General features: G+C 48.3%; 1 protein-coding gene across 2 annotated transcripts in view; it reads left to right on the top strand.

Moving 5' to 3' along the window:
* The first annotated feature begins 1767 nt into the window (after positions 1 to 1767).
* Positions 1768 to 27409, top strand: part of LOC144891768 (uncharacterized) — a 41935-nt gene continuing 16293 nt past the window's right edge. The window contains exons 1-2 of one of the 2 annotated variants that reach the window (XR_013623088.1): positions 1768 to 1783; positions 3794 to 3893. Coding sequence is in view for 1 of the 2 variants with exons in the window: in XM_078776070.1 (XP_078632196.1) it covers positions 3379 to 3411; positions 3794 to 3893 (133 nt within the window). In the remaining variant the exon portion in view is untranslated. Of the gene's footprint in view, positions 1784 to 3353; positions 3412 to 3793; positions 3894 to 27409 lie in introns of those variants that run through there. The other variant, XM_078776070.1, reaches the window with a different exon arrangement.

The raw sequence follows: 27409 nt of genomic DNA, 5'->3' as shown, positions 1-27409 counted from the left end.
CTCTGCCAATGACCTGTATGAAACATTCCAATCCGGATTCCGCTCCAACCACAGTACTGGAAACTGCTCTCCTCAAAATCACCAACGACCTTCTCCTCTCCTCTGACGCTGGCAACCTCAACATTCTCATCCTCCTCGACCTGAGCGCCGCGCCGCCTTTGACACTATCGATCACACCATCCTCCTCACCCGACTTGAAACCACCTTTAACGTTACCGGCACTGCCCTCTCTTGGATTAAATCATACCTCTCTGACAGACGCCAGTTCATCTCCATCAATAACTGCAAATCCCCCACTGCTCCCCTCCCCCAAGGTGTCCCCCAAGGTTCAGTCCTTGGCCCCCTCCTCTTCATCCTTTACCTGTCCCCCCTCGGTCACTTAATCCGCCGTCATGGTCTCCAATTCCACTGCTACGCCGATGACATCCAGCTTTTCATCTCCACCAAGTCCATCTGCACCGCCACCCACTCTATCCTGACAAATTGCATCACTGAAATAAAATCCTGGCTTCAAATCAACTTCCTCAAACTTAACTATGATAAATCTGAAATAATCATCATTGGCCCAAAAACGCTCATAAAATCCACCCATAACTTTGCCCTCAACATCGACGGTATCCCAGTATCCACGTCCCCTCACATCCGGAATCTTGGCATAATCTTTGACCAATCCCTCTCCTTCGACAAATACACTAAACAGATCACAAAGACAGCCTTCTTTCACCTGAAAAACATCGCCCGTCTCCGTCCATCCCTCTCCTCCACGGCTGCAGAAACCCTCATCCACGCCTTCATCACCTCCCGTCTGGACTACTGCAATAGCCTCCTCTATGGTTCACCCTCAACAATCACCAATAAACTCCAATACATTCAGAACTCCGCTGCCCGTCTACTCACCCATTCCCGGACCCGTGACCACATCACCCCCCCGATGGCTCCCCATCTCCCAGAGAATCCAGTACAAAATCCTCCTCTTGACCTACAAAGCCCTCCATGACCTGGCCCCATCCCCATCCTACCTGGCTGACCTCCTCTCCAGACACACTCCCACCCCCATCCGGACCAAATTCAGATCCTGGGGGGACAGGGCCTTCTCCATCGCTGCTCCCACCCTCTGGAACTCACTACCTCACACCATCAGAGACTCGTCCTCCTCCTCCTCACTCACCACATTCAAAACATCACTCAAGACCCACCTGTTCAACACTGCATTCAACATTTAACCCACAGCATTTAACCCCTGACTATCTGTTGTCCTTCTCCCTCCTTTTTGCTTTGAATATTTCCCTGTTGATTCTTGTCTTTTTTGCAATTGTTTTTATGTTTTACACTCTGTCAAAGCGTCTTTGGGCTTCCTGAAAAGCGCTATATAAAATAAATGCATTATTATTATTATTATTATTATTATTATTATTATTATCTATATAATAATACCGTAAGGACTCGACTTTGTTATCCCTTTTACGCCGCACCCAGTGACCCAATGCCCCGGCACTAATGGATTTACGATCTACGAACCGCGCTCTTTGTTTATCACCTACAGCCATACTCGAAAAATCTGAATTAGCCGACGTTGGGGCCCAAAAGCATCCGATTAACGGCCGATACGACGCCATCTTACGACTCCATCGTATTGGCGTCTGCTGGGTGAAGGCGCAACAAGCCGTCCGCTGATTGGACAGTCGAAGGCGACAGCAAGCCGTCCACTGAGTGGACAATCCTGATCATGCATTCCGCCATTTGTGCCGGTGTCGTCGATCGCGCTGTACGCTAACCTCATCAGGTGGGTTTACCATAATGTCTTCCATATACTGTGATTACAACGAAGTGAAACTGATCAGCAGCCCATCAGTATCATATAAAGCAATAAATACCAAGGCTTCAGCTTCTGAAAGCTTAAAACAAAGTGTATTTCGCCGAGTGACGAAACGTAGGCGTAGGCCTCGGCCCTACCTATCCAGTTGTTGTTTCCGTTGTGTAAGGGGGGGAAAAAACAAACATTTTGGCCTCAGACCTTTGAGAGTACGTCGTTCCGTGAACTTTTTGAACGGGCCTCGTATGCCATGCTTCGTCAACGTTGGGTTGTTTTTAAATGATTTGAAGGATTAACTTAAGCACCTTGAATAGAGCAGTTTATTGTTCCTCAAAGACCAGTGTGTAAGTTGACTCAATATGATGGTAACTTTGCAATTCCTGCGTTGTCTCTGAATCAGCTGGCTGAGTCATATTGGCGTAGGGTAGGTCATGATCAGCCCCCCCCCTCCCCCTCCCTTTCGTTTCACCAACTCCTGCATCTGCCACCGTTCATGATTATCAAAGTAGGCTTTACCCTGTTCACGATAAGGTAGAAATCAGAGTTGTATACGAAGAGATAAAAGGATGCCATTGAATTCGAGACGGTACGTGATATTTTCAAAAGTATATCGTAGCGTTGTCATTTAATTAGCTTGCAATAAATACGTTGTTCATATACGCACTCTTCATTCTCATCTTTCTTCCTAACTCTTACTCGGACAAGCAAATCCCCTATGCCATCCATAATGGTACACTCTATCCATACACCACATCCTCCCTTCCGTGGATGTTCCACGGGTTTCGGCTAGTTATTATTATTATTATTATTATTACGTTGAAATACGTTGAAAAAGTCAAAACTTCACATGGGGTGTAGGGGAAGGCGGGGCAAGTTGAGCCAGTTTTTGTTCTTGGAATGTTAGGACTGAACTTACTGATGATCTTGCACAAATGAGTATCTTGCCTTCTAATTTAATCCTTGGGAAACATTTTGTAGCTGGTTCTCACTTTCATTTCATCACATGCAGTGTTATTTGTAAAAGTTTATGCATGCCTGCCTGCATAATAAATCTTACGCTTCCATGTAATAAGAATAATAATAATTAGTAATATAATACCGAGTGTTTAGACAATACTCAATAGTCAATACAAATGTGTTCTACTTGTGACTCGGCGCACCTCTCATATATCTAACAGTAACATGTACGCAACTACAAGGATGTAATATTGTAATGACAATATACCATCAGAACAGACAACATGTTGTTGTTGTTCAAGGAATATTATTAATATTATTGTCCAGCAATTTATGTATTTACGATTTTAGTCCAACTCCAATAGCTGATGATTTATTGGCATAAATGTGTTGCTCGATATTAATATTAATATTGTAGCGACCCATTGGTCCCCCAAGCGAGACCAGCAGCAGAATCGCCTTGCTCCAGCCGGTGACGTAACCTTGCTCCAGCCGGTGACGTAACTAGATCAATCACATGGGGGTTAAATGCATGTTCCAAGTGAGCTCCAATCGGTGGAGGCGTCGTGGTGCACCGGGCTAAGGCGGGCCACGATGACGTATCAACGATGAGATCGAGAGCTGCAAGCAAACTGCTAAAGGTTCGAACCCTCGATCCTGGGCCCCCGCAGGTGTTGCGCCGCGGAAAATGAGCCTTCAAGCCAAAGACGTCCGGACGGACGCCCCGGGCACCCGGGCCTCCACCCTTTTGAATCTAAACCAATTAATCAATAATTAATCACTGAAAAGCTAATTAATGCATTTGAAATCGTCCACCGTTCCTTGTCGTGACGTCACATTCAACCGACCGTAAAATGAAATGTTGTTGTTTTTTTGAAAGATATTTAAATAATCTCGTTGACCCTTAAGGACTTATATATATATATATAAAACCCTTCGGTTTATAATTATATATAAAATCGATGGACCATCCACAGGGTAAAGGAAAGAATAAAAGAAAAAAAATATCACTTCCCGTTCCAGATCCAGGAAGTTGACCCCCAGAGGAAGAAGAAGAAGAACAACCACCCTCCGGCTCGTCACTCGTCACTCGTCACTCGTCGTCCTCGGGCACACTGCAACTGTAAGTTGTAGGTGCAGGTAGTTGCACAGTCTCTGTGGTACGCTGCTTGTAGGTGCAGGTAGTTGGACAGTCTCTGTGGTACGCTGCTTGTTGGTTTCGGCAGTTGCACAGTCGCTGTGGTACGCTGCTTGTTGGTGTAGGTAGTTGCACAGTCTCTGTGGTGCGCTGCTTGTTGGTTTCGGCAGTTGCACAGTCTCTGTGGTACGCTGCTTGTAGGTGTAGGTAGTTGCACAGTCTCTGTGGTATGCTGCTTGTATGTGTAGGTAGTTGCACAGTCTCTGTGGTATGCTGCTTGTTGGTGTAGGTAGTTGGACATTCTTTGTGGTATGCTGCTTGTATGTGTAGGTAGTTGCACAGTCTCTGTGGTATGCTGCTTGTAGGTGTAGGTAGTTGCACAGTCGCTGTGTTATGCTGCTTGTAGGTGTAGGTCGTTGCACAGTCTCTGTGGTATTCTGCTTGTAGGTGTAGGTAGTTGCACAGTCGCTGTGGTATGCTGTTTGTTGGTTTCGGTAGTTGCACAGTCTCTGTGGGATGCTGCTTGTCGGTGTTGGTCGTTGCACAGTCTCTGCGTTATGCTGCTTGTAGGTGGAGGTAGTGGGACAGTCTTTGTCGTATGCTGCTTGTAGGTGTAGGTAGTTGCACAGTCTCTGTGGTATGCTGCTTGTAGGTGTAGGTAGTTGCACAGTCTCTGTGGTATGCTGCTTGAAGGTGTAGGTAGTTGCACAGTCTCTGTTGGATGCTGCTTGTCGGTGAACATAGTTGCACAGTCGCTGTGGTGTGCTGCTTGTAGGTGGAGGTAGTGGGACAGTCTTTGTCGTATGCTGCTTGTAGGTGTACATAGTTGCACAGTCGCTGTGGTATACTGCTTGTAGGTGTAGGTAGTTGCACAGTCTCTGTGGTATGCTGCTTGTAGGTGTAGGTAGTTGCACAGTCTCTGTTGGATGCTGCTTGTCGGTGAACATAGTTGCACAGTCGCTGTGGTGTGCTGCTTGTAGGTGTAGGTCGTTGCACAGTCTCTGTGGTATGCTGCTTGTAGGTGAAGGTAGTTGCACAGTCCTGTGGTATGCTGCTTGTAGGTGTACATAGTTGCACAGTCGCTGTGGTATGCTGCTTGTAGGTGTAGGTAGTTGCACAGTCTGTGTGGTATGCTGCTTGTAGGTGGAGGTAGTTGCACAGTCTCTGTGGTATACTGCTTGTAGGTGTAGGTAGTTGCATAGTCTCTGTGGGATGCTGCTTGTAGGTGCAGGTAGTTGCACAGTCTCTGTGGTACGCTGCTTGTAGGTGTAGGTAGTTGCACAGTCTCTGTGGTGCGCTGCTTGTTGGTTTCGGCAGTTGCACAGTCTCTGTGGTATGCTGCTTGTAGGTGAAGGTAGTTGCACAGTCTCTGTGGTACGCTGCTTGTAGGTGCAGGTAGTTGGACAGTCTCTGTGGTGCGCTGCTTGTAGGTGCAGGTAGTTGCACAGTCTCTGTGGTACGCTGCTTGTAGGTGCAGGTAGTTGCACAGTCTCTGTGGTGCGCTGCTTGTTGGTTTCGGCAGTTGCACAGTCTCTGTGGTACGCTGCTTGTAGGTGCAGGTAGTTGGACAGTCTCTGTGGTACGCTGCTTGTTGGTTTCGGCAGTTGCACAGTCTCTGTGGTACGTTGCTTGTTGGTGTAGGTAGTTGCACAGTCTCTGTGGTGCGCTGCTTGTTGGTTTCGGCAGTTGCACAGTCTCTGTCGTACGCTGCTTGTTGTTGTATCTAGTTGGACAGTCTCTGTGGTATGCTGCTTGAAGGTGGAGGTAGTTGGACAGTGTCTGTGGTATGTTGCTTGTCGGTGTACATAGCTGCACAGTCGCTGTGGTATGCTGGTTGTAGGTGTAGGTAGTTGCACAGTCGCTGTGGTATGCTGCTTGTAGGTGCAGGTAGTTGCACAGTCTCTGTGGTGCGCTGCTTGTAGGTGCAGGTAGTTGCACAGTCTCTGTGGTACGCTGCTTGTAGGTGCAGGTAGTTGCACAGTCTCTGTGGTGCGCTGCTTGTTGGTTTCGGCAGTTGCACAGTCTCTGTGGTACGCTGCTTGTAGGTGCAGGTAGTTGGACAGTCTCTGTGGTACGCTGCTTGTTGGTGTCGGCACTTGCACAGTCTCTGTGGTACGTTGCTTGTTGGTGTAGGTAGTTGCACAGTCTCTGTGGTGCGCTGCTTGTTGGTTTCGGCAGTTGCACAGTCTCTGTCGTACGCTGCTTGTTGTTGTATCTAGTTGGACAGTCTCTGTGGTATGCTGCTTGGAGGTGGAGGTAGTTGGACAGTCTCTGTGGTATGCTGCTTGTCGGTGTACATAGTTGCACAGTCGCTGTGGTATGCTGCTTGTAGGTGTAGGTAGTTGCACAGTCGCTGTGGTATGCTGCTTGTAGGTGCAGGTAGTTGCACAGTCTCTGTGGTGCGCTGCTTGTTGGTTTCGGCAGTTGCACAGTCTCTGTGGTACACTGCTTGTAGGTGCAGGTAGTTGCACAGTCTCTGTGGTACGCTGCTTGTAGGTGCAGGTAGTTGCACAGTCTCTGTGGTGCGCTGCTTGTTGGTTTCGGCAGTTGCACAGTCTCTGTGGTACGCTGCTTGTAGGTGCAGGTAGTTGGACAGTCTCTGTGGTACGCTGCTTGTTGTTGTATCTAGTTGGACAGTCTCTGTGGTATGCTGCTTGGAGGTGGAGGTAGTTGGACAGTCTCTGTGGTATGCTGCTTGTCGGTGTACATAGTTGCACAGTCGCTGTGGTATGCTGCTTGTAGGTGTAGGTAGTTGCACAGTCGCTGTGGTACACTGCTTGTAGGTGCAGGTAGTTGCACAGTCTCTGTGGTGCGCTGCTTGTTGGTTTCGGCAGTTGCACAGTCTCTGTGGTACGCTGCTTGTTGTTGTATCTAGTTGGACAGTCTCTGTGGTATGCTGCTTGGAGGTGGAGGTAGTTGGACAGTCTCTGTGGTATGCTGCTTGTCAGTGTACATAGTTGCACAGTCGCTGTGGTATGCTGCTTGTAGGTGTAGGTAGTTGCACAGTCGCTGTGGTATGCTGCTTGTAGGTGTAGGTAGTTGCACAGTCTCTGTGGTATGCTGCTTGTAGGTGTAGGTAGTTGCACAGTCTGTGGGATGCTGCTTGTAGGTGTAGGTAGTTGCACAGTCGCTGTGGTATGCTGCTTGTTGGTGTACGTAGTTGCACAGTCGCTGTGGTATGCTGCTTGTATGTGTATGTAGTTGGACAGTCGCTGTGGCATGCTGCTTGTTGGTGTAGGTAGTTGCACATTCGCTGTGGTATTCTGCTTGTATGTGTAGGTAGTTGCACAGTCGCTGTGGTATGCTGCTTGTATGTGTAGGTAGTTGCACATTCGCTGTGGTATGCTGCTTGTATGTGTAGGTAGTTGTAGTGTCGCTGTGGTATGCTGCTTGTTGGTGTAGGTAGTTGCACAGTCGCTGTGGTATGCTCCTTGTATGTGTAGGTTGTTGCACAGTCGCTGTGGTATGCTGCTTGTCGGTGTACGTAGTTGCACAGTCTCTGTGGGATGCTGCTTGTAGGTGTAGGTAGTTGCACAGTCTCTGTGGTATGCTGCTGGAAGGTGTAGGTAGTTGCACACTGCACAGTCTGTGGTATGCTGCTTGTAGGTGTACATAGTTGCACAGTCGCTGTGGTATACTGCTTGTAGGTGTAGGTAGTTGCACAGTCTCTGTGGTACGCTGCTTGTTGGTGAACATAGTTGCACAGTCGCAGTGGTGTGCTGCTTGTAGGTGTAGGTCGTTGCACAGTCTCTGTGGTATGCTGCTTGTAGGTGAAGGTAGTTGCACAGTCCTGTGGTATGCTGCTTGTAGGTGTACATAGTTGCACAGTCGCTGTGGTATGCTGCTTGTAGGTGTAGGTAGTTGCACAGTCTCTGTGGTATACTGCTTGTAGGTGTAGGTAGTTGCATAGTCTCTGTGGGATGCTGCTTGTAGGTGCAGGTAGTTGCACAGTCTCTGTGGTACGCTGCTTGTAGGTGCAGGTAGTTGCACAGTCTCTGTGGTGCGCTGCTTGTTGGTTTCGGCAGTTGCACAGTCTCTGTGGTACGCTGCTTGTAGGTGCAGGTAGTTGGACAGTCTCTGTGGTGCGCTGCTTGTAGGTGCAGGTAGTTGCACAGTCTCTGTGGTGCGCTGCTTGTTGGTTTCGGCAGTTGCACAGTCTCTGTGGTACGCTGCTTGTAGGTGCAGGTAGTTGGACAGTCTCTGTGGTACGCTGCTTGTTGGTTTCGGCAGTTGCACAGTCTCTGTGGTACGTTGCTTGTTGGTGTAGGTAGTTGCACAGTCTCTGTGGTGCGCTGCTTGTTGGTTTCGGCAGTTGCACAGTCTCTGTCGTACGCTGCTTGTTGTTGTATCTAGTTGGACAGTCTCTGTAGTATGCTGCTTGAAGGTGGAGGTAGTTGGACAGTGTCTGTGGTATGCTGCTTGTCGGTGTACATAGCTGCACAGTCGCTGTGGTATGCTGGTTGTAGGTGTAGGTAGTTGCACAGTCGCTGTGGTATTCTGCTTGTAGGTGCAGGTAGTTGCACAGTCTCTGTGGTGCGCTGCTTGTAGGTGCAGGTAGTTGCACAGTCTCTGTGGTACGCTGCTTGTAGGTGCATGTGGTTGCACAGTCTCTGTGGTGCGCTGCTTGTTGGTTTCGGCAGTTGCACATTCTCTGTGGTACGCTGCTTGTAGGTGCAGGTAGTTGGACAGTCTCTGTGGTACGCTGCTTGTTGGTTTCGGCAGTTGCACAGTCTCTGTGGTACGTTGCTTGTTGGTGTAGGTAGTTGCACAGTCTCTGTGGTGCGCTGCTTGTTGGTTTCGGCAGTTGCACAGTCTCTGTCGTACGCTGCTTGTTGTTGTATCTAGTTGGACAGTCTCTGTGGTATGCTGCTTGGAGGTGGAGGTAGTTGGACAGTCTCTGTGGTATGCTGCTTGTCGGTGTACATAGTTGCACAGTCGCTGTGGTATGCTGCTTGTAGGTGTAGGTAGCTGCACAGTCTCTGTGGTGCGCTGCTTGTTGGTTTCGGCAGTTGCACAGTCTCTGTGGTACACTGCTTGTAGGTGCAGGTAGTTGCACAGTCTCTGTGGTACGCTGCTTGTAGGTGCAGGTAGTTGCACAGTCTCTGTGGTGCGCTGCTTGTTGGTTTCGGCAGTTGCACAGTCTCTGTGGTATGCTGCTTGTAGGTGCAGGTAGTTGGACAGTCTCTGTGGTACGCTGCTTGTTGGTTTCGGCAGTTGCACAGTCTCTGTCGTACGCTGCTTGTTGTTGTATCTAGTTGGACAGTCTCTGTGGTATGCTGCTTGGAGGTGGAGGTAGTTGGACAGTCTCTGTGGTATGCTGCTTGTCGGTGTACATAGTTGCACAGTCGCTGTGGTATGCTGCTTGTAGGTGTAGGTAGCTGCACAGTCGCTGTGGTATGCTGCTTGTAGGTGCAGGTAGTTGCACAGTCTCTGTGGTATGCTGCTTGTAGGTGCAGGTAGTTGCACAGTCTCTGTGGTGCGCTGCTTGTTGGTTTCGGCAGTTGCACAGTCTCTGTGGTACACTGCTTGTAGGTGCAGGTAGTTGCACAGTCTCTGTGGTACGCTGCTTGTAGGTGCAGGTAGTTGCACAGTCTCTGTGGTGCGCTGCTTGTTGGTTTCGGCAGTTGCACAGTCTCTGTGGTACGCTGCTTGTTCTTGTATCTAGTTGGACAGTCTCTGTGGTATGCTGCTTGGAGGTGGAGGTAGTTGGACAGTCTCTGTGGTATGCTGCTTGTCAGTGTACATAGTTGCACAGTCGCTGTGGTATGCTGCTTGTAGGTGTAGGTAGTTGCACAGTCGCTGTGGTATGCTGCTTGTAGGTGTAGGTAGTTGCACAGTCTGTGGGATGCTGCTTGTAGGTGTAGGTAGTTGCACAGTCGCTGTGGTATGCTGCTTGTTGGTGTACGTAGTTGCACAGTCGCTGTGGTATGCTGCTTGTATGTGTATGTAGTTGGACAGTCGCTGTGGCATGCTGCTTGTTGGTGTAGGTAGTTGCACATTCGCTGTGGTATTCTGCTTGTATGTGTAGGTAGTTGCACAGTCGCTGTGGTATGCTGCTTGTATGTGTAGGTAGTTGCACATTCGCTGTGGTATGCTGCTTGTATGTGTAGGTAGTTGTAGTGTCGCTGTGGTATGCTGCTTGTTGGTGTAGGTAGTTGCACAGTCGCTGTGGTATGCTCCTTGTATGTGTAGGTTGTTGCACAGTCGCTGTGGTATGCTGCTTGTAGGTGTACGTAGTTGCACAGTCTCTGTGGGATGCTGCTTGTAGGTGTAGGTAGTTGCACAGTCTCTGTGGTATGCTGCTGGAAGGTGTAGGTAGTTGCACACTGCACAGTCTCTGTGGTATGCTGCTTGTAGGTGTACATAGTTGCACAGTCGCTGTGGTATACTGCTTGTAGGTGTACGTAGTTGCACAGTCTCTGTGGGATGCTGCTTGTATGTGTATGTAGTTGGACAGTCGCTGTGGCATGCTGCTTGTTGGTGTAGGTAGTTGCACATTCGCTGTGGTATGCTGCTTGTATGTGAAGGTAGTTGCACAGGCGCTGTGGTATGCTGCTTGTATGTGTAGGTAGTTGCACATTCGCTGTGGTATGCTGCTTGTATGTGTAGGTAGTTGCAGTGTCGCTGTGGTATGCTGCTTGTTGGTGTAGGTAGTTGCACAGTCTCTGTGGTATGCTGCTTGTAGGTGAAGGTAGTTGCACAGTCTCTGTGGTATTCTGCTTGGAGGTGTACATAGTTGCACAGTCGCTGTGGTATGCTGCTTGTAGGTGTAGGTAGTTGCACAGTCGCTGTGGTATGCTGCTTGTAGGTGTACATAGTTGCACAGTCCCTGTGGTATGCTGCTTGTAGGTGTAGGTAGTTGCACAGTGTCTGTGGTATACTGCTTGTAGGTGTAGGTAGTTGCACAGTCTCTGGTATGCTGCTTGTAGGTGTAGGTAGTTGCAGTCCCTGTGGGATGCTGCTTGTAGGTGTATGTAGTTGGACAGTCGCTGTGATATGCTGCTTGTTGGTGTAGGTAGTTGCACATTCGCTTTGGTATGCTGCTTGTATGTGTAGGTAGTTGCTCAGTCGCTGTGGTATGCTGCTTGTATGTGTAGGTAGTTTCACAGTGTCTGTGGGATGCTGCTTGGAGGTGTGTGTAGTTGTACAGTCTCTGTGTTATGCTGCTTGTATGTGTAGGTAGTTGTACAGTCGCTGTGGTATGCTGCTTGTATGTGTAGGTAGTTTCACAGTGTCTGTGGTACGCTGCTTGGAGGTGTGTGTAGTTGCACAGTCTCTGTGGGATGCTGCTTGGAGGTGTAGGTAGTTGCACAGTCTCTGTGGGATGCTGCTTGGAGGTGTAGGTAGTTGCACAGTCTCTGTGGGATGCTGCTTGGAGGTGTAGGTAGTTGGACAGTTTTTGTGGGATGCTGCTTGGAGGTGTGTGTAGTTGCACAGTCTCTGTGGGATGCTGCTTGGAGTGCAGGTAGTTGGACAGTTTTTGTGATTTGGTGTTTGGAGATGTAGGTAGTTGGACAGTTTTTGTGGGATGCTGCTTGGAGGTGTGTGTAGTTGCACAGTCTCTGTGGGATGCTGCTTGGAGTGCAGGTAGTTGGACAGTTTTTGTGATTTGGTGTTTGGAGATGTAGGTAGTTGGACAGTTTTTGGTGTTTGGAGATGTAGGTAGTTGGACTGTCGCTGGTATTGTAAAGTCATATCTGGATTTTGATCAAGTTTTATTTCTCAGGTGATATGATTGTTGCCTGCCCTTGCCTTCTCTCAGCTACAACACCTTTTATTATCTCTGGGCATGCATGGTGAGGGCTTTGGTCAGTTTGCTGTTTGGAAATGTTCACCCAGATTCGAACATGGCAGCAGGTCGCATGTAAAACTAGACCGGCACTCGGTAGAGCGCATACCCCTGCCAGGCTGAACAGTTTACGTTTTGTATCCACTGACAGGTCGGATCTAGACCTGGACCTGAACTCAAAGCTAATCGGCTTGTTCTTGTCACTTACCAAACTCATCCACCAAGTTTTGTCATAAATCATCCACACCTTTTTGAAATATGATGCTGCATATCTTTTGGTCCAATCACTCAATGGTGAAGAATCACTTAAAATTTTCAAAAATTCTCGTATCCGGATTCGTATCTTCACCAAAATCGAATCGATTCGACTTCATCACACACTCAACCTGTCCACAATTTTTTGTCCGAATCTGGCCACAAACTTTTGAGATATCCTGTTCACAAACAGATACAGACCTCCATCCACCTTCGATGGCAGAGGTAGAAAGTCCAAGCGAGGGTGTGCAACCAAGAAACTCATTTTGCAATAAATGTTCGTTTCCCATTAATCGTACACTTTCTAAAATCAAATCTCACCCCTCTCCTCCAAATCTTCCCCATAACCCCTCCCCTCCAAATCTTCCCCATCACCCATCCCTTTCAAATCTCCCCCCTTGCCCCTCCCTCCTAAACTACCCCCTCACCCCTCCCCTCCTAGACTCCTCCCTCACCCCTCCCCTCCAAATCTCCCCCATATCCCATCCCTTTCAAATCCCTCCCCTTGTCCCTTCCCTCCCAAACTCCCCCCTCGCCCCTCCCCTTCAAATCTCCCCACCCTCATTTCTTCTCAATTTCCGCCCTCTCACTCCCCCTCCTCAAAGCGTCCTCCCCAATTCTTCCCCCTTCCAACTCTCACCTCCATCTCCCCCAACCTTCTGCCTCGCTCTTCCCCCTCCTCAAATAACACCTCATTGTGCCTCACCCAATCACCATCAAACCTTTTGTCCGCCCCATCCTTCTCTTTCTCCGAGCTATTCTGAAATCTCTGACACACCTTCAACAGCTCTCCCTACCTCTTCCACCTCTTCCACATCTTACCCTGCCCCTCCTCCCCCCTGTTCTGTATCCGATGCTCCCCCTTCCTCTTCATTAACGGTATGGACCTCAAACATCCGGGGTCTTCGTTCAAACTTAACTGATCTCTCCATACAGGTTGCTTCTGTCAAACCAGACATGATCTGCTTAACAGAAACTTTCCTCCTTCATGATGTCTCTGATTCCTTAGTATCTCTCCCGGGTTACTCCCTCCTCCGGTATGATAGACCTGAGCCTCGTCCTGGAGGTGGGGTTGCTATCTTTATCAAAAACTCTCGTCCTCACTCGCCCTGCACTGTACTCTCTCCACCTCACCCCCAGGAATACCTCTGGCTACGGCTTCCCCTTTGCTCCCACCTCTTGTTCATATGTGTGTTGTACCGTCCACCAAACAGTGATGACTCCATCTACATCTCGCTGTCTGATAATATGGACCAACTTCTATCTACTCATCCCAACTCTCTCTTCCTCATATGTGGTGATTTCAACTGTCGTCATTCCAGTTGGCTGGGTGTGGGTACCTCCCTCACCAGCCATGGCTCCTCAGCAAAGGACGTCTGCGACTCACTGGGACTGACACAATCTGTCAATTTCCCGACCCGGATCTCAGTCAACGGAGCGTCTTCTCTTCTCGACTTGGTACTGACTAACTTCCCTGAAAATGTCTGCTGCTCCTCTTCTGCACCAATCGGATCATCTGATCATGTCCTTGTTAAAGTGGACATCTCTCTGACCATTCTCGGGGAGCCTGCTCAGCGTCGACGAGTCTGGCATTTCACTCAGGCCAACTGGCACGGTCTTCAAGCAGCCATCAATCATCTGGACTGGTCTCCCATCTCTACCACCTCTGACATCAACTCATCCTGGGAATTCTTCCAAAGTAAATTGCTCTCCCTCATGCACAGATTTATCCCATCTCGTCTTCAGTTGTCATACCCTTCCTCCCGTCCATGGTACACGGAATCTTGTGGTGAGGCTGTTGCCCAGAAACAACTTGCCTTCGTCTCCTGGAAAGCAAATCCAACGGAAGGAAATCTCATTTCCTTTCACAAAGCCCGAAACAAGTGTGTGTCCACCCTCATGAGAGCCAGGAAACAATATCTCTCCGTTCTCAAGACCGAACTCTCTTATCTGTCTCCCTCTTCCAAAACCTGGTGGTGTCTGGTCAAATCCGTTTCTGGTGTTTGTTCCTCCTCCATCCCCTCCCTTACCTCAAACGGCTACACAGCTGACTCCGCACGTGAAAAAGCTGAATGCCTCAACTCTGTGTTTGCCTCTAAATCTTGTGTCCCAAACCCATCCCTCTCTGTACCCACCATACCCAGTCGTACCCAGCTGCTCCTGGACTCCGTGTCCTTTCCTCCTGACAAGGTGGAAAAGTTTGTCAACCCTCGACTCTGATTCTGCAACTGGACCCGACGGCATCAGCCCACGGGTCCTAAAATCCTGCTCTGCCGCTCTATCTCACCCTCTCTCTGTTCTCTTCACCCTCTCTTTTGCTCAAGGTCAACTGCCATCTGCTTGGAAATCGGCCAACATCACCGCTTTGCACAAAAAAGGTGCAAAAACAGATCCTAGCAACGACAGACCAATCAGCCTTCTCCCAATTATCAGCAAAGTCATGGAATCCATCATTGCTTCGGATATGAAATCTTTCCTCTTCTCCAATGGCTTGATCTCTGAGCATCAATTTGGTTTCAGACCAGGTCACGCTACTCTGGACATGCTGCTTCTGCTGTCTCAACAATGGATGGAGGTCCTCAATGCCAAACAGGAAATTAGAGCTGTCTCCCTCGACATATCACGTGCCTTCGATACGGTCTGGCACCCCGCTCTGCTCACCAAACTCTCCTCCTTTGGTATCCATGGAAATCTCCACGTATGGCTGGCTGACTTCCTCTCTAGTCATCGTCAACGTGTGGCCCTGAATGGGGTTCTCTCATCTCCTCTTCCTGTTCAGGCTGGAGTGCCCCAAGGCAGTGTTCTGGGCCCTGTGCTTTTTCTGGTCTTCATCAATGATCTCTCTGACTCACTTGAAAATCCTCTCTATCTTTTTGCTGATGACTCCACTCTCTGCCGCTCCATTGCTCTTCCCTCAGATCGGCAGTCTGCAGCCTCCTCACTCTCTGAAGACTTGGACAAAATCACAGACTGGTCAAACAAGTGGAACATGTCTTTCAATCCTGACAAATCCCACACTCTTACTATGTCTCTCCGAAAAGATCGACTGGACAACCCTCCCATCTACTTTCTCAACAATCCTCTCCAAGAAGTTCTGTCGCTCAAGCTTTTGGGTCTCACTATCTGCCATGATCTTTCTTGGGAAAACCACATTTCCAAGCTGGCCTCCAAAGCCAGTCGCCGACTGGGCATCCTCCGTCGTGCGAAGTCCTTCCTCGGCACACCTGAGCTCCTCACCACATACAAGGCTTTCATCCGCAGCTCAATGGAATACTGTTCTCCCCTATGGGCCGGGCCGGTGCTCTTGCCTCACACCTAGCTCGGCTTCACGCTGTTGAAACCAAAGCTTTCAGAATTATTGGAATCTCCCGCGATGAAGCTATCTCTGAGGGCCTTTCACTCACTCACCGCAAGCAGGTAGGTGGTCTTTCTGTCTTCTACCGACTCCTCTCCGGCCTTGCACCCCCAGCTCTCTCTGTGCTCTGTCCTCCAAATATTCCTACAGGTCGCACAAGATCTGCCAGCAACCCTCTGATGGTTAAACTGCCGAAATCTCGGCTCTCTGCTCACCTTCACTCTTTCATTCCTCTTTTCTCCCGCCTCTGGAACAAACTCCCTCACTCCCTTCAATCCCACTCCTCCCTCCAGGTCTTTAAAACAGCTGTTCACCACCATCTCTTATCTTCCCCCATCCAAAACCTTGATCTTTTCTACCCCCGCTAATTCACCCCAGATCCACCTTGTTTGAAATTCCAACTTCTTTCCTGGAAGTCCTGGCCGTGTCCATATGTTTTATACCTCTCCCACCCCCCCTCCCCCTTCCCATGCCCTCCCCCAAAGCCCTCGCCCTCTCTCAGATCTCTCGATGTCTCCATGTCTCTCGGTCCCTGCTCTCAAATGTTGTGATTGTGTCCTTCCCCCTCTCTCCCCATCTTGTCTACCGCTCCCGATGTTATATGTTTGTGTGTCGGTTTGTCTTTCTGTGTGATTAATGTTCGCTCTTTCACGAGCCTCGATCTTGCAAACAAACAAACAAAAAAAAAAAAAAAAAATACAGACCTCCATCCACCTTCGATGGCAGAGGTAGAAAGTCCAAGCGAGGGTGTGCAACCATTAATTGCTCTTTCTCGTTCTGTATGTTTTTGAACGGATAGAAATGTGTTTATCCAAAATGGTTGATGAAAAGTATACGATGGACCACACGACCCTGGATCACAGCTCAACGTTGGTGGGCGGGCATCGCGAAAATGCACCCTTCCCTTAGCTGGCTCACCCGAGAAGGTTCAGTGAGGCTGCCTCTGCTCAACCCCTACCCCATCTCACAGGATGTAAGGAGGAGTATGACCCGGAGGGAACTCTGCAGATGTGTGAAGTCACATGAGATCACCAGCCAAGGGAAGGGAAGAGATGGCCCCCAGTGCCACGATCCACCACCATGAGAGCAATACCCCTTGCCCTCAACATATCCACTGACCTTGGTCGTTGTGCTCACCCCAACCACTGACGGGAACCTCAAGAACCCATAAAATTCATGCTGGACCAAAGAGTAAAACTTCAAGAAAGGAATCCAGCAATTTAGAGAACACGACCCTGCACGTGATCCACTCTCACCCTCATGGATCTTTCGGTCCTACAATCGCCGGTCGAGACCTACCAAATCGCCCAAACGTCCAAACTCTATTCAAACATGACGGTCGGATCCACTAAAGGAACCCGCTTCGCTTTCCGTCTTGTGCGCAAGTGGTCAGGAGTACGCTGGCCCATCAAATGCAGACTGAATTCACGAGAACGGCACTCAGTATAGAGCATACCTCTGCCAGGTGGATAGTTTACGTTTTGTATCCCAGAGTAGACCAGAAAATCACAATACAGAATCACATTTAATCAAAATCATCCGTCCACAACTTTTGGAGATTTCCTGCTGTATCGTTTTTCCCATTAATCGTTTTTGTCGTTTTTGGCAAATCGTTTGTGAAACAAAATCGTTTTTGGCCCAATCTCCCATTGGTGACGAATCACTTTAAAAAATGTGACTCGTCGGATCCGGATCTTCAGCAAAATTGAATCGATTCTTCCTTGTCACACACACAACCTGTGCAATCTGTTTCGTCAAAATCCGTCCATAACTTTTTGAGATATCCTGCTATGTACCGTTTCTGACCCTATCTCTCAATGATGAAGGATCACGTAAAACATTCTCGTAGCCGAATCCGGATCTTTACCAAAATCTAATCATTTCGTCTTTGTCACATACACTACCTCACTGCCAAATTTTGTCCGAATCCGTCCACAACTTTTTGAGATATCGTGTTCACAAACAAACAAACAGGGGTAAAAACATAACCCCCATCCACCTTTGGTGGCGGAGGTAACAAAGAAAGAAAATTCTTCACGATTTGACCGAATCATTTACAAGTGCAATCTTAGACGAAAGTACTTTCACCGAGGATGGAGCGGGTCAAGACCCAATGCATGTAAAATATTTCATTGATAAGTTACATTGATTTGTTTTGCAATATTTGTCAACACATGTATTTAACTTTCATTGAAATCAATGGGAAATTCCCATAACAGGTGTATAACCACAATTGACGTTATTTACTTAGTTATTGACAATAATTTGCACCCCATGTCCACTCTTGATCCAATATTCCCCAATAACATCTCACAAGAACTGAATTGATTATCTTCCTCGTACGTTCAATAACAAGCAGGGCTCCACAAGAATTAATTTGAGCGTCCTTAAATAGGACAAGTTGATCGATTTGTGGGATAAATGTTACAAACCTGTATTTGTTCAAAGAACAATAATCAAAATACATTTATCGGAGTAAAAATAGTTATTCTCTTACATCAACAGCAACTTGATCAGGATTCCTTTCTTTTCAATGTGGAATATTTTGGGGGTTTTCCCACATCTCAGAATGAGGCATTCCTGGAAATCTCCTCTGAGGTTTCTCAGAAAGGTGAGTGTCCAGGTGTACCATTTGGTAGATGGAGGGGTACGGGGTAATGTTATTGTCGTGTCTGCCCTGTCGTGAACACCGCAGGGCGACACAGATGACCAAACGAGCTTTAACTCCAAGGCGTTCAAACCTATGGCGCACCTTCATTATACGCACGGGGGAAGAGTGGGTGGTGGGGCTGGGGGGGAGAGGGGGGGGAAGTCGGGGTCCACCAGCAGTCTTTGAACCTGCAACAATTAACTCAAACCGACACACAATTAAAATGTTCAAAATATACAGGTTTATTGAAAATAAATGCCAGCAACAAAAAAATTCACGTTAAACTAATATCCTAAATGGGACGTCCCCAGACAGACTCAAATACACACATAGGGAAATATAAAAGAACGAAAGTAAAAAATGTGTGTTTGTTTAGTGGGCACATAGCTCCGATCTGCTCTTAAACCTCGTTAGGAATCGTCCAAACCCCCGCGTCCTTGGCGGGAACAGCACGCTTTGTCGTGCAGCACGCGAGCAGGAACCAGGCCTCCGTGCACAGTTCACCCCTCTAGCTGTCGAGTGCGCAGCGAGCAGGCCGCGCCCGTTCACTCGTCTCTGCTCCACACAGCACCGCCGCCTCTCCGGTTCACTCGGCATGGCCCTCAGCCATCACAAAGCCACGGCCAAGCGTGCCAGAGTCCACAAGCCACGACCGCCTTTCCTCACGATCGTCAAAACCCAAAGTTACGGATATGAAATGCTGACTGCACAGCACCAATGCCCAACGCAAGAGAGCAAAAATGCCACCGTTCGCTATGATCTCCCGGGTGTAAGGGGCAGAAAATGTCGGAACAACGTCTTTTGTCTTCTAGAGGGACAGCAAAGAGGAAAAAATGTCGGGGAGAGCGTTATTTTAAACTCAATGCTCTGACTTCATCCGTGCCTACTCCACCAATCACTAATCCCATCTTAGCAGTCCTTGCGCCAATCAATCCCGGACCAATCACTGCTCTTCAGGGCGTCGCCTCCCGGACCTCCTGTGCCTGTGTGCTCACCAGGTCGGTGGTATCAGTGGTAGTTTTCAATGTCCTGCTTCCAGTTGGTTTTTATTTAGTGTTATAAATGCGTGATTGCCTGGCTATCTGTGTGTGTTGCTGGTGTCATAAGAAACAGAGGAAAATAACAGAGGCCATTACATACAAGGGATTAATTACCCATAGTCCTTCACCAATTAACATAACCCCACCCCTCGTGATGGGAACGAAAATACGCTCTTGCACGACATACGGTCTACCGGATCCCTACTTATGATACATGGGGCTTCTTCTTCTTCATGACAATCAGAGCACACTATCTATGCAAATCTACCTGGGCTAAGGTATTGCCTACTGCCCACCCTCCCCCCACAAACGTAACATTATTTTCAAAATAAACTTTTCAAGAATTTTACCAAAACAAATTTTTTTTAACACAATGTTGGGCTTCTGCCAATTTAGATGACCTTTTGACCTCTGTCGACAGAAATTAAATTTATTGCGAAGCTATTATTTTTCTACTTTGTGCTTATACAACTTATTTCGCACGAAGATTGTTAATAAAGGAGTATAAGTTGTGGGTGGAATGGTGCCAAACTTCATTTCCTCTACTCCTGAAAAAGGAGACGTCTTAAGACTCGATCCCGGTATTTTTAAAATATATATATATATATATTGTTACGGGTCGCGGACAAGATGTTACTTTGGGCCGAGCGGATGGTCAACCGCGACCGTTGCAGGATCCCCGATTGGCCCGACTTCCTGAACGTTGACCAGATCGCGCCACAGGTATTCAATCGGGAAACCTCTAAAGCGACCGAATGTAAAGAGGAAGAGAGAAGAAAACAGAGTACGGAGGAATAACAGGATTTATTATACACACAAGCAAAAAGAAAGCAGTCACGTTTATTTACAACACATAAGACGCAGGTGACACAGTGCAAATACTAGCTTACCTACAGTCTTAATTAACCCAGGACAGAACAAACAAAAGACAGACTCACGCGGGGAATGACAGGAATGGCAGGAGGTGGATGGCTGGAGGTGAACGCTTGGTGGAGCCAACGCGGAGCTTGGTGGAGCCTTGGTGGAGGTGAACGCTTGGTGGAGCCAACGCGGAGCTTGGTGGAGCCTTGGTGGAGGTGAACGCTTGGTGGAGCCAACACAGAGCTTGGTGGAGCCTTGGTGGAGGTGAACGCTTGGTGGAGCCAACACGGAACTTGGTGGAGCCTTGGTGGAGGTGAACGCTTGGTGGAGCCAACGCGGAGCTTGGTGGAGCCTTGGTGGAGGTGAACGCTTGGTGGAGCCAACGCGGAGCTTGGTGGAGGGTTGGTGTGACGGGTTCTCTCTCCTTCCCTCACAAGCTTCAGGACTCTTTCTCTCTCTTTCTTAGTCCCACCCAGTCCAACAACTTCCTCTCTTGCTTAGTCCAACTCAAGGCCTTCCTGTCTTCTGATCTCCTCCCTCCTCGACTCTACTCAAAGCGCATCTCTTTTCGGAAACGCCCCGCCGTGGGTTATATAGGCCCCGCCCCTCAACCTTTGCGAACCTCCCCCAAACGTTCTCTCTCCGCCCTCTCAAGCCAAACCCCTTGTTCATGGTTGGTCGAGTGGGGCTGGCTCACTCCTCCCCTCTATGACGAGGTGGAGGCACGCCTTTCTTCCCCAACCCTGCCTCGTGGTCAATGGCGGATGAAGGGAAAACCGCCCAAAATGCAGTTGGCAATTGGAAGGGAGGTAATTGGCAATGGGAATGGAAGTTTTGGGAGTGGGAATGAAGGGAATCTATCTCTTTCACTGGTGCAATGGAGTATTTCTATTAATGGGAGACACAGCCTTACCCTAAAACACAGAATTGAAGGAGCTGTGCTCCAACGCGAGTTGAAAGAATTGACGCGACCAAAGATGGAAATTCGTCCGAGTAGGTTTAATAAATGTATCACACTCGGGTACTCTCAAAAGCCCGTTTATCGGGCAGCAATATATATACACATTTATGTCGGGAAGTTTGTTCCCAATCGTGAAGTTCCCAAATCCGCTTCCGGTCCCTCGAGCGACGGGGCTTGCTTTGATCTCTCCACGGCATCAAAGTTTGAGTGTTTTCCCGTTCGTTTCTTTGTCAAATTTCCGCTGCGTATTTTGTTGTGTATGTGTTATTGTGTGTTTCTATTTGGTTTTGGTTTTGTAGTTGTTGCAAATTTGTGTGTAATTAGTCGTTTCTTTGTCCGCGCCTCGTGCGGCCTGGTGTCTCGTGCGGCCTCCTCGTCTCGACTTGTGCCCCGCCCCCTATATTCTCGTTTGTTCTTTCACCTCTGCTCCTGCTTTCTCAAATCCACGTTCTCACTTAGAGACTTTTCCCAGATTGTTTTCATGGTTTTGTTGAAATATTTCTTTAAATATGTTTAAACCGCAGCGGTGATCCCCCCCCCCCCCCCCCCAGGATTTCCATGTTTTAAACGTTTCCCAGTGTGTACCCTGGATAAGAATAGGTACGCCGTATCCCTGCGTGTCGTAGGAGGCGACTAAGTGGGTTGGCGTCGGGAAAGGCATCCGGCCATAAAAAAAAAAAAACATTGCCTCAAAAAGAGAACCATGACAATTACAACTACATGTGGGCAGGGTACAGCCCGAAGTGGAGATCGGTTTCTGAGGTTTGGGACATGGAATGTAGGGACAATGACAGGGAGATCAGGAGAAGTGGTGGAAGTATTGGTCAGAAGAAGAGTGGACATATGTTGTGTGCAAGAGACGAGATGGAAGGGAAGTGGTGTGAGAATGGTGAAGGGTAGGCAGGGACAGAAATACAAGTTTGTGTGGCAAGGGTGCCTGGAGGGCATGAATGGTGTTGGTGTCCTGTTTTCTGAGGAGTTTGTAGACAGTGTGGTGAGTGTGACTAGAGTGAGTGATAGGTTGATGATGGTGAAAATGATGATTGGAAAGCTCTTGGTGAACGTCATCTCGGGATATGCTCCGCAGGTTGGTCGGAGCGATGAAGAGAAGGACATGTTCTGGTGTGCGATAGAGAAGCTGATGGAAAACGTGAAAGATGAGGAAGTTGTTGTGGTAGGAGGAGACCTAAATGGACATGTGGGAAGGAGTATGGATGGTTTTGAAGGAGTTCATGGGGGTTACGGAGGATTTTGGAGTTTGCTGATGGAGCTGATTTGTTGATTTGTAATACTCAGTTCCAGAAAGAGGATAATAAGCTTGTTACATACACGTCAGGTGGGTCGACGACAACCGTTGACTACCTGATGGTGCGTAGGCGAGATAGGGGGCACCTCCGAGACACAAAGGTGATCCCGGGGGAGGAGGCTGTTTCACAGCACCACTTGGTTGTCTGCGACGTAAGGGTGAAAGGTGCGAGGAGAGCTCGGCGGGTGAAGTACCAACCGAGAATGAAGGTGTGGAGGTTGAAAGAGGTGACAGTAAGGGAGGCATTAAAAGAGAGGCTGAGTAGGGTCGAGGATGATGTGGTTGAGCTTGAAAGTGGTTGGATGTCAATGAAAGCTAGTCTGTTGGGAGCCGTTGGTGAGGTATGTGGATGGACAAAAGGACCACCAAGGCACTCGGAAACATGGTGGTGGGATGATGAAGTTGGAAAGACGATTGACAAGAAGAGGAAGAAGTTCAAGGAGTGGCAGAAGGCGAAGGGTACGGGAGCAGAAACAGCTGAGCATGAAAGTTATAAGGCAGCCAGGAAGGCTGCAAAGAAAGAGGTAGCAAAGGCGCAGGAGGCATGTAGGAAAATGTTCGGAGAACGCTTGGATTCGGAAGAGGGTCAGAGAGCGGTATTCAGGATTGCAAAGCAGATAGCGAAAGAGAGGTGTGATGTGATGGGGGTGAGCTGCTTGAAGGATGAAGTGGGACAAATCGTTGTCGACCCAGATGGAATTAAAGGAAGATGGAAAAGATATATGGAAATGCTGTTGAATACAGAGAATGAATGGGATGGCAACATAGAGAGTAACCCAGTTTTAGGACCGGCAGAGAAGATAACTGAGAAGGAAGTTGAGGAAGCGATAAAAGCAATGAAGGGTAGAAAAGCGGGAGGGCCGACGGGAGTTGTGGGAGATATGTTGAAGGCAGCAGGAAGTTGGGGTGTGAAGAGAATGACAGAGATCTGTAATCTGGTGGTGAAAGAAGGCCGCATTCCAGTGGATTGGGAACTGAGTACCCTCGTCCCTCTATACAAGGGGAAATGTGACCCTCTGGAGTGTGGCTCGTACCGAGCGATAAAGTTATTGGAGCATGGAATGAAGGTATTGGAAAGGGTGTTGTAGAGGAGGATAAGGAAGAAAGTGAAGATCGACGAAATGCAGTTTGGATTTATGCCAGGAAGAGGAACGACAGACGCGCTTTTCATTGTGAGGCAGTTGCAGGAGAAGTACATGGAGAAGAGGAAGAAGTTGTTTCTTGGGTTTGTTGATCTGGAGAAAGCATTCGATCGGGTTCCACGCAAAGTATTGACATGGGCATTGAGGAAGTTAGGAGTGGAGGAATGGTTGATCAGAGTAGTGATGGCAATGTACAAAAGAGCACGCACAGCTGTAAGGACGAAGGACGGGAACAGTGGTGAGTTTGAGGTGAAGGTGGGAGTGCATCAGGGGTCGGTACTAAGTCCACTACTATTTGTAGCTGTGATGGAGGTGCTGGCTCAGAACATAAAGGAGGGTTTACCGTGGGAGTTGTTGTATGCAGATGATCTGGTGTTGATTGCGGAAAGTATGGATGGACTGAAGGAAAAGATGAACACGTGGAAGGAATGTATGGAGACAAAAGGTCTGAAGGTGAATATCGGAAAGACGAAGGTGATGGCAAGTGGTAAAGCATGTGGTGAGGTGGAAAGAACTGGGAAGTGGCCCTGTGCTGTGTGTAGGAAGGGTGTCGGAGTGAACTCCATTCAGTGTACAATGTGCGCTGAGTGGGTTCATCAAAAATGTAGTGGTCTGAGAGGGTCATTAACCAGTGTGGCAGCTACATTCAAATGTAAGGTGTGCACAGAGGGAGCTGCAGATGGAGGAAATGTTGAGTTGGATCTTGGAGATGGCGTGAAGCTGGAAGGTGTGAAAACATTTTGCTACCTCGGAGACATGCTGAATGGAGAAGGTGGATCAGACTCGGCAACGGTTGCTCGAGTGAGATGTGCATGGAAGAAGTTTCGGGAATTGAGTGGCGTGCTGATGATGAGGGGAGTGTCGTTGAAGCTGAAGGGAAAGGTGTATGCTGCATGTGTGAGAAGTGTTATGATTTATGGGAGCGAGACATGGGTAATGAACGTAGAGCAGCAACGAAGGTTGGAAAGGGTGGAAATGCGAATGGTTCGACGGATGTGCGGAGTATCGTTGAGAGAGAGGAAGACAAATGATAAATTGCGAAAGATGATGGGAATAGAGCCTGTGATTGATGCTGTGAAGAGGAACAGGTTGAGATGGTTTGGTCATGTGTTGAGGAAGGATGAAAGTGACTGGTTGAGAAGAGTGATGGAAATGAATGTAGAAGGAAGTAGAAGACGGGGAAGACTGAGAAAGACTTGGCTAAAGATGGTGGAAGAAGAAATGCGGGCAAGGGGGTTAACAAGGAGAGATGCAGAAAATAGGGCAAAATGGAGAAGATTGTCATGGGGACCGCAAGGCTAACCCCCGCTCTAGCAGGGAAAATGGCCTTTAAAATGCATGTTGTGTTGTTGTTGTATGTCGGGAAGTTTACCCGGCAAAAGCTATACCGGGCATGCCCGGGTATCAAGGGCGAGCCTTGGAAAGGTGAGTCTGGACCTGCCCGGGCGTGTTTGGCTGCGGCCTGGCAAGTCGAGGCTGGGCGTGCCCGGGCGCTCTGGACGAGCACTGGAAAGGCGATAGCGGGCATGCCCGGACGCTCTGGGCGAGCCCTGGAAAGGCGATAGCGGGCATGCCCGGACGCTCTGGGCGAGCCCTGGAAAGGCGATAGCGGGCATGCCCGGACGCTCTGGGCGAGTCCTGGAAAGGCGATAGCGGGCATGCCCGGACGCTCTGGGCGAGCCCTGGAAAGGCGAGAGCGGGCATGCCCGGGAAAGACGAGACCGGGCGTGCCCGGGAGGTTCGGGCGTGCCCGGGAACAGTGAGTCCGGGCATGCCCGGGAGAGGCGCGTCTGGCCGTGTTCTGGCCGGTGCAAGGCGAATGTGTGCATCCAGCGGTAACCGCTACAGAATAAGATATAACTATCGAACAGGGGTATTCTATTATTGGCTGACGTGTATGCTTGTGGACTAGTTATGGGACGCCCTTTTGACCTTTACACAGCTCCGGCGGAGGCAGGAGGCGCAGAATAACAATAATAATAATAATGATAAAGCACACAATCAAAAAAAAATACAGTCCTCATATCCGCAACAATATATATAAAACATCTTTCATGATGACAGAGTATTGTGATGCAGTTTCTGATTCAGGAGACCTTAAATCACCAGAAACCATTTAAAAACATTTTATGTGCACAACTTCATGTTGTTGGACTTAAATTATCTAACTTAAATTATATTATCTTAAATAACTTAAATTATCTAAAATATATGCATCTGGCAACTGGACTATGAAATGTTTTTCCCAGAATGCTTTGCCTCCATTCCCTTTGGATTTCCTCTCATCAAAACACAGTTAAATAGTTTATTCAGGACCTGAACCCCATGTTCACCGAGGCAGGTCCATACTTCACTCATATCTCCTCAGGTCCTCCTGATTTGCTAATTTTTATCACTCTTAAATCGGCTGTCTTGTCTTGCAGTACTTTTTTGTATAAATCAAAGATTCCAGGAGCAGCGTTTGAAAAGGAGTAGGTCAGTGAGTGTTGGTACACAGTTGAAATCCCACATCCAATCTTCCTTGTCTGACATTTAAATCGTTGCGATCCATCTTTGCCATGAGGATGTGATGAGGAATATAAAGAGATTTATGCTCAGTTGGAAACTTCAGGTTAACTTTCCCCACCAAGTGAAGTTAGAATTTGTCCTATCAAGGCAAAATCTTCTTCATGGTCGTGTCAACAACATGCATTTTAAAGGCCATTTTCCCTGCTAGAGCGGGGGTTAGCCTTGCAGTCCCCATGACAATCTTCTCCATTTTGCCCTATTTTCTGCATCTCTCCTTGTTAACCCCCTTGCCCGCATTTCTTCTTCCACCATCTTTAGCCAAGTCTTTCTCGGTCTTCCCCGTCCTCTGCTTCCTTCTACATTCATTTCCATCACTCTTCTCAACCAGTCACTTTCATCCTTCCTCAACACATGACCAAACCATCTCAACCTGTTCCTCTTCACAGCATCAATCACAGGCTCTATTCCCATTGTGGAAGTGTAATTCAGTGTAACTTATTAATTGGCACTGGTAACTTATTGGTTGACCTAGTAACAAAGCAGATGCATTTTACATGCAAACTCTGTGGGGGACGGGTTTGTAAATGAGTTAGGAATGTGCACGAACATGATGGTCTCTTGAAACACCTGGTCACAGCCCCAGGCTGGAGCACCCCCCTATTGTTTGATAAAAGGAACTCACAGCAGGGGGGGGCTAGCTGGCGCCAGGAAGGCGACCGGTGACGTCGGCGGAGAGGAGATTACGAGTTCAGCGGACAGAGGATTAAGTCGAGTTGGTCCATATAAGCGGGAGCTGCGGCTGGAGTCGAGAGGACTTGCTGCGAGGAGCTCTGACGAACGGGACCATGGCGGAGGAACATCAGCCGAACGAAAAGGACCATGGAAAAGAGTTAATCTCAGCCATTGAATAATGCGGTATTATTTGGTAAATGGAATCAAGTGAATAACCAGTTAATAAAGTTGTGACCTTTTGTAAAACCTGTTTCCGACCATTGGCGTCTTGAGTCTCACCCTCCACTTCCGCGACAATATGGAGGCACCGCTGAAATTTCGAGTGGACGTCGCCAAGGTGAGCATGTAAGCATGACGTCTTGGGGATCTGTCCATTATGAAATATGAATTCTGAAGATGGAGGATTTGGTGTGTGGGACTTGCATTCCGTAGGTAATCCAAGGAGTGTAAAAGTATTTTTGTCACGACCGTCCAAGGTAAAAGTCACGGATGGAACGGTTTAAATGATTCTATTATTCGTGTGCTTGCATATGCGTACGGTATACGCTGGGTGTTAAGAGCCTTACTCTGGTCTGCGGGCAAGTCGGCTCATGAAGTGCACCATGAAGCGATTTGTTTGCCGGGTCGGTAAGGTTCGGTAAGGTCCGTACACGTGTACAATCGTGTACACCCGTTTTAAATAGAGAATTTTTTTTCAGTTTTCCCGCCATAACTAAAACTTGTTGTTTTTTTTTGACGAAATTTGCTAGATAAATAGCATGGGTGACACGGATTAAATGATTTTATGATTATGAATTAATGAGAAAATGATTTTATATTTAAATATAAAAATTGATCTGCTTGGTGTTAGTTTAAGGGCTGTTCCAAATTTATCTTGATTATGAGACAAAAACAGCAGAATG

Source organism: Myxine glutinosa, chromosome 1 (assembly GCF_964187855.1).
Source record: "Myxine glutinosa chromosome 1, kmMyxGlut1.1, whole genome shotgun sequence".
In the NCBI taxonomy this organism is placed as follows: Eukaryota; Metazoa; Chordata; class Myxini; order Myxiniformes; family Myxinidae; genus Myxine; species Myxine glutinosa.
Note: the sequence above shows the minus strand (reverse complement) of the source record. Positions and strands in the feature narration are given on the sequence as shown.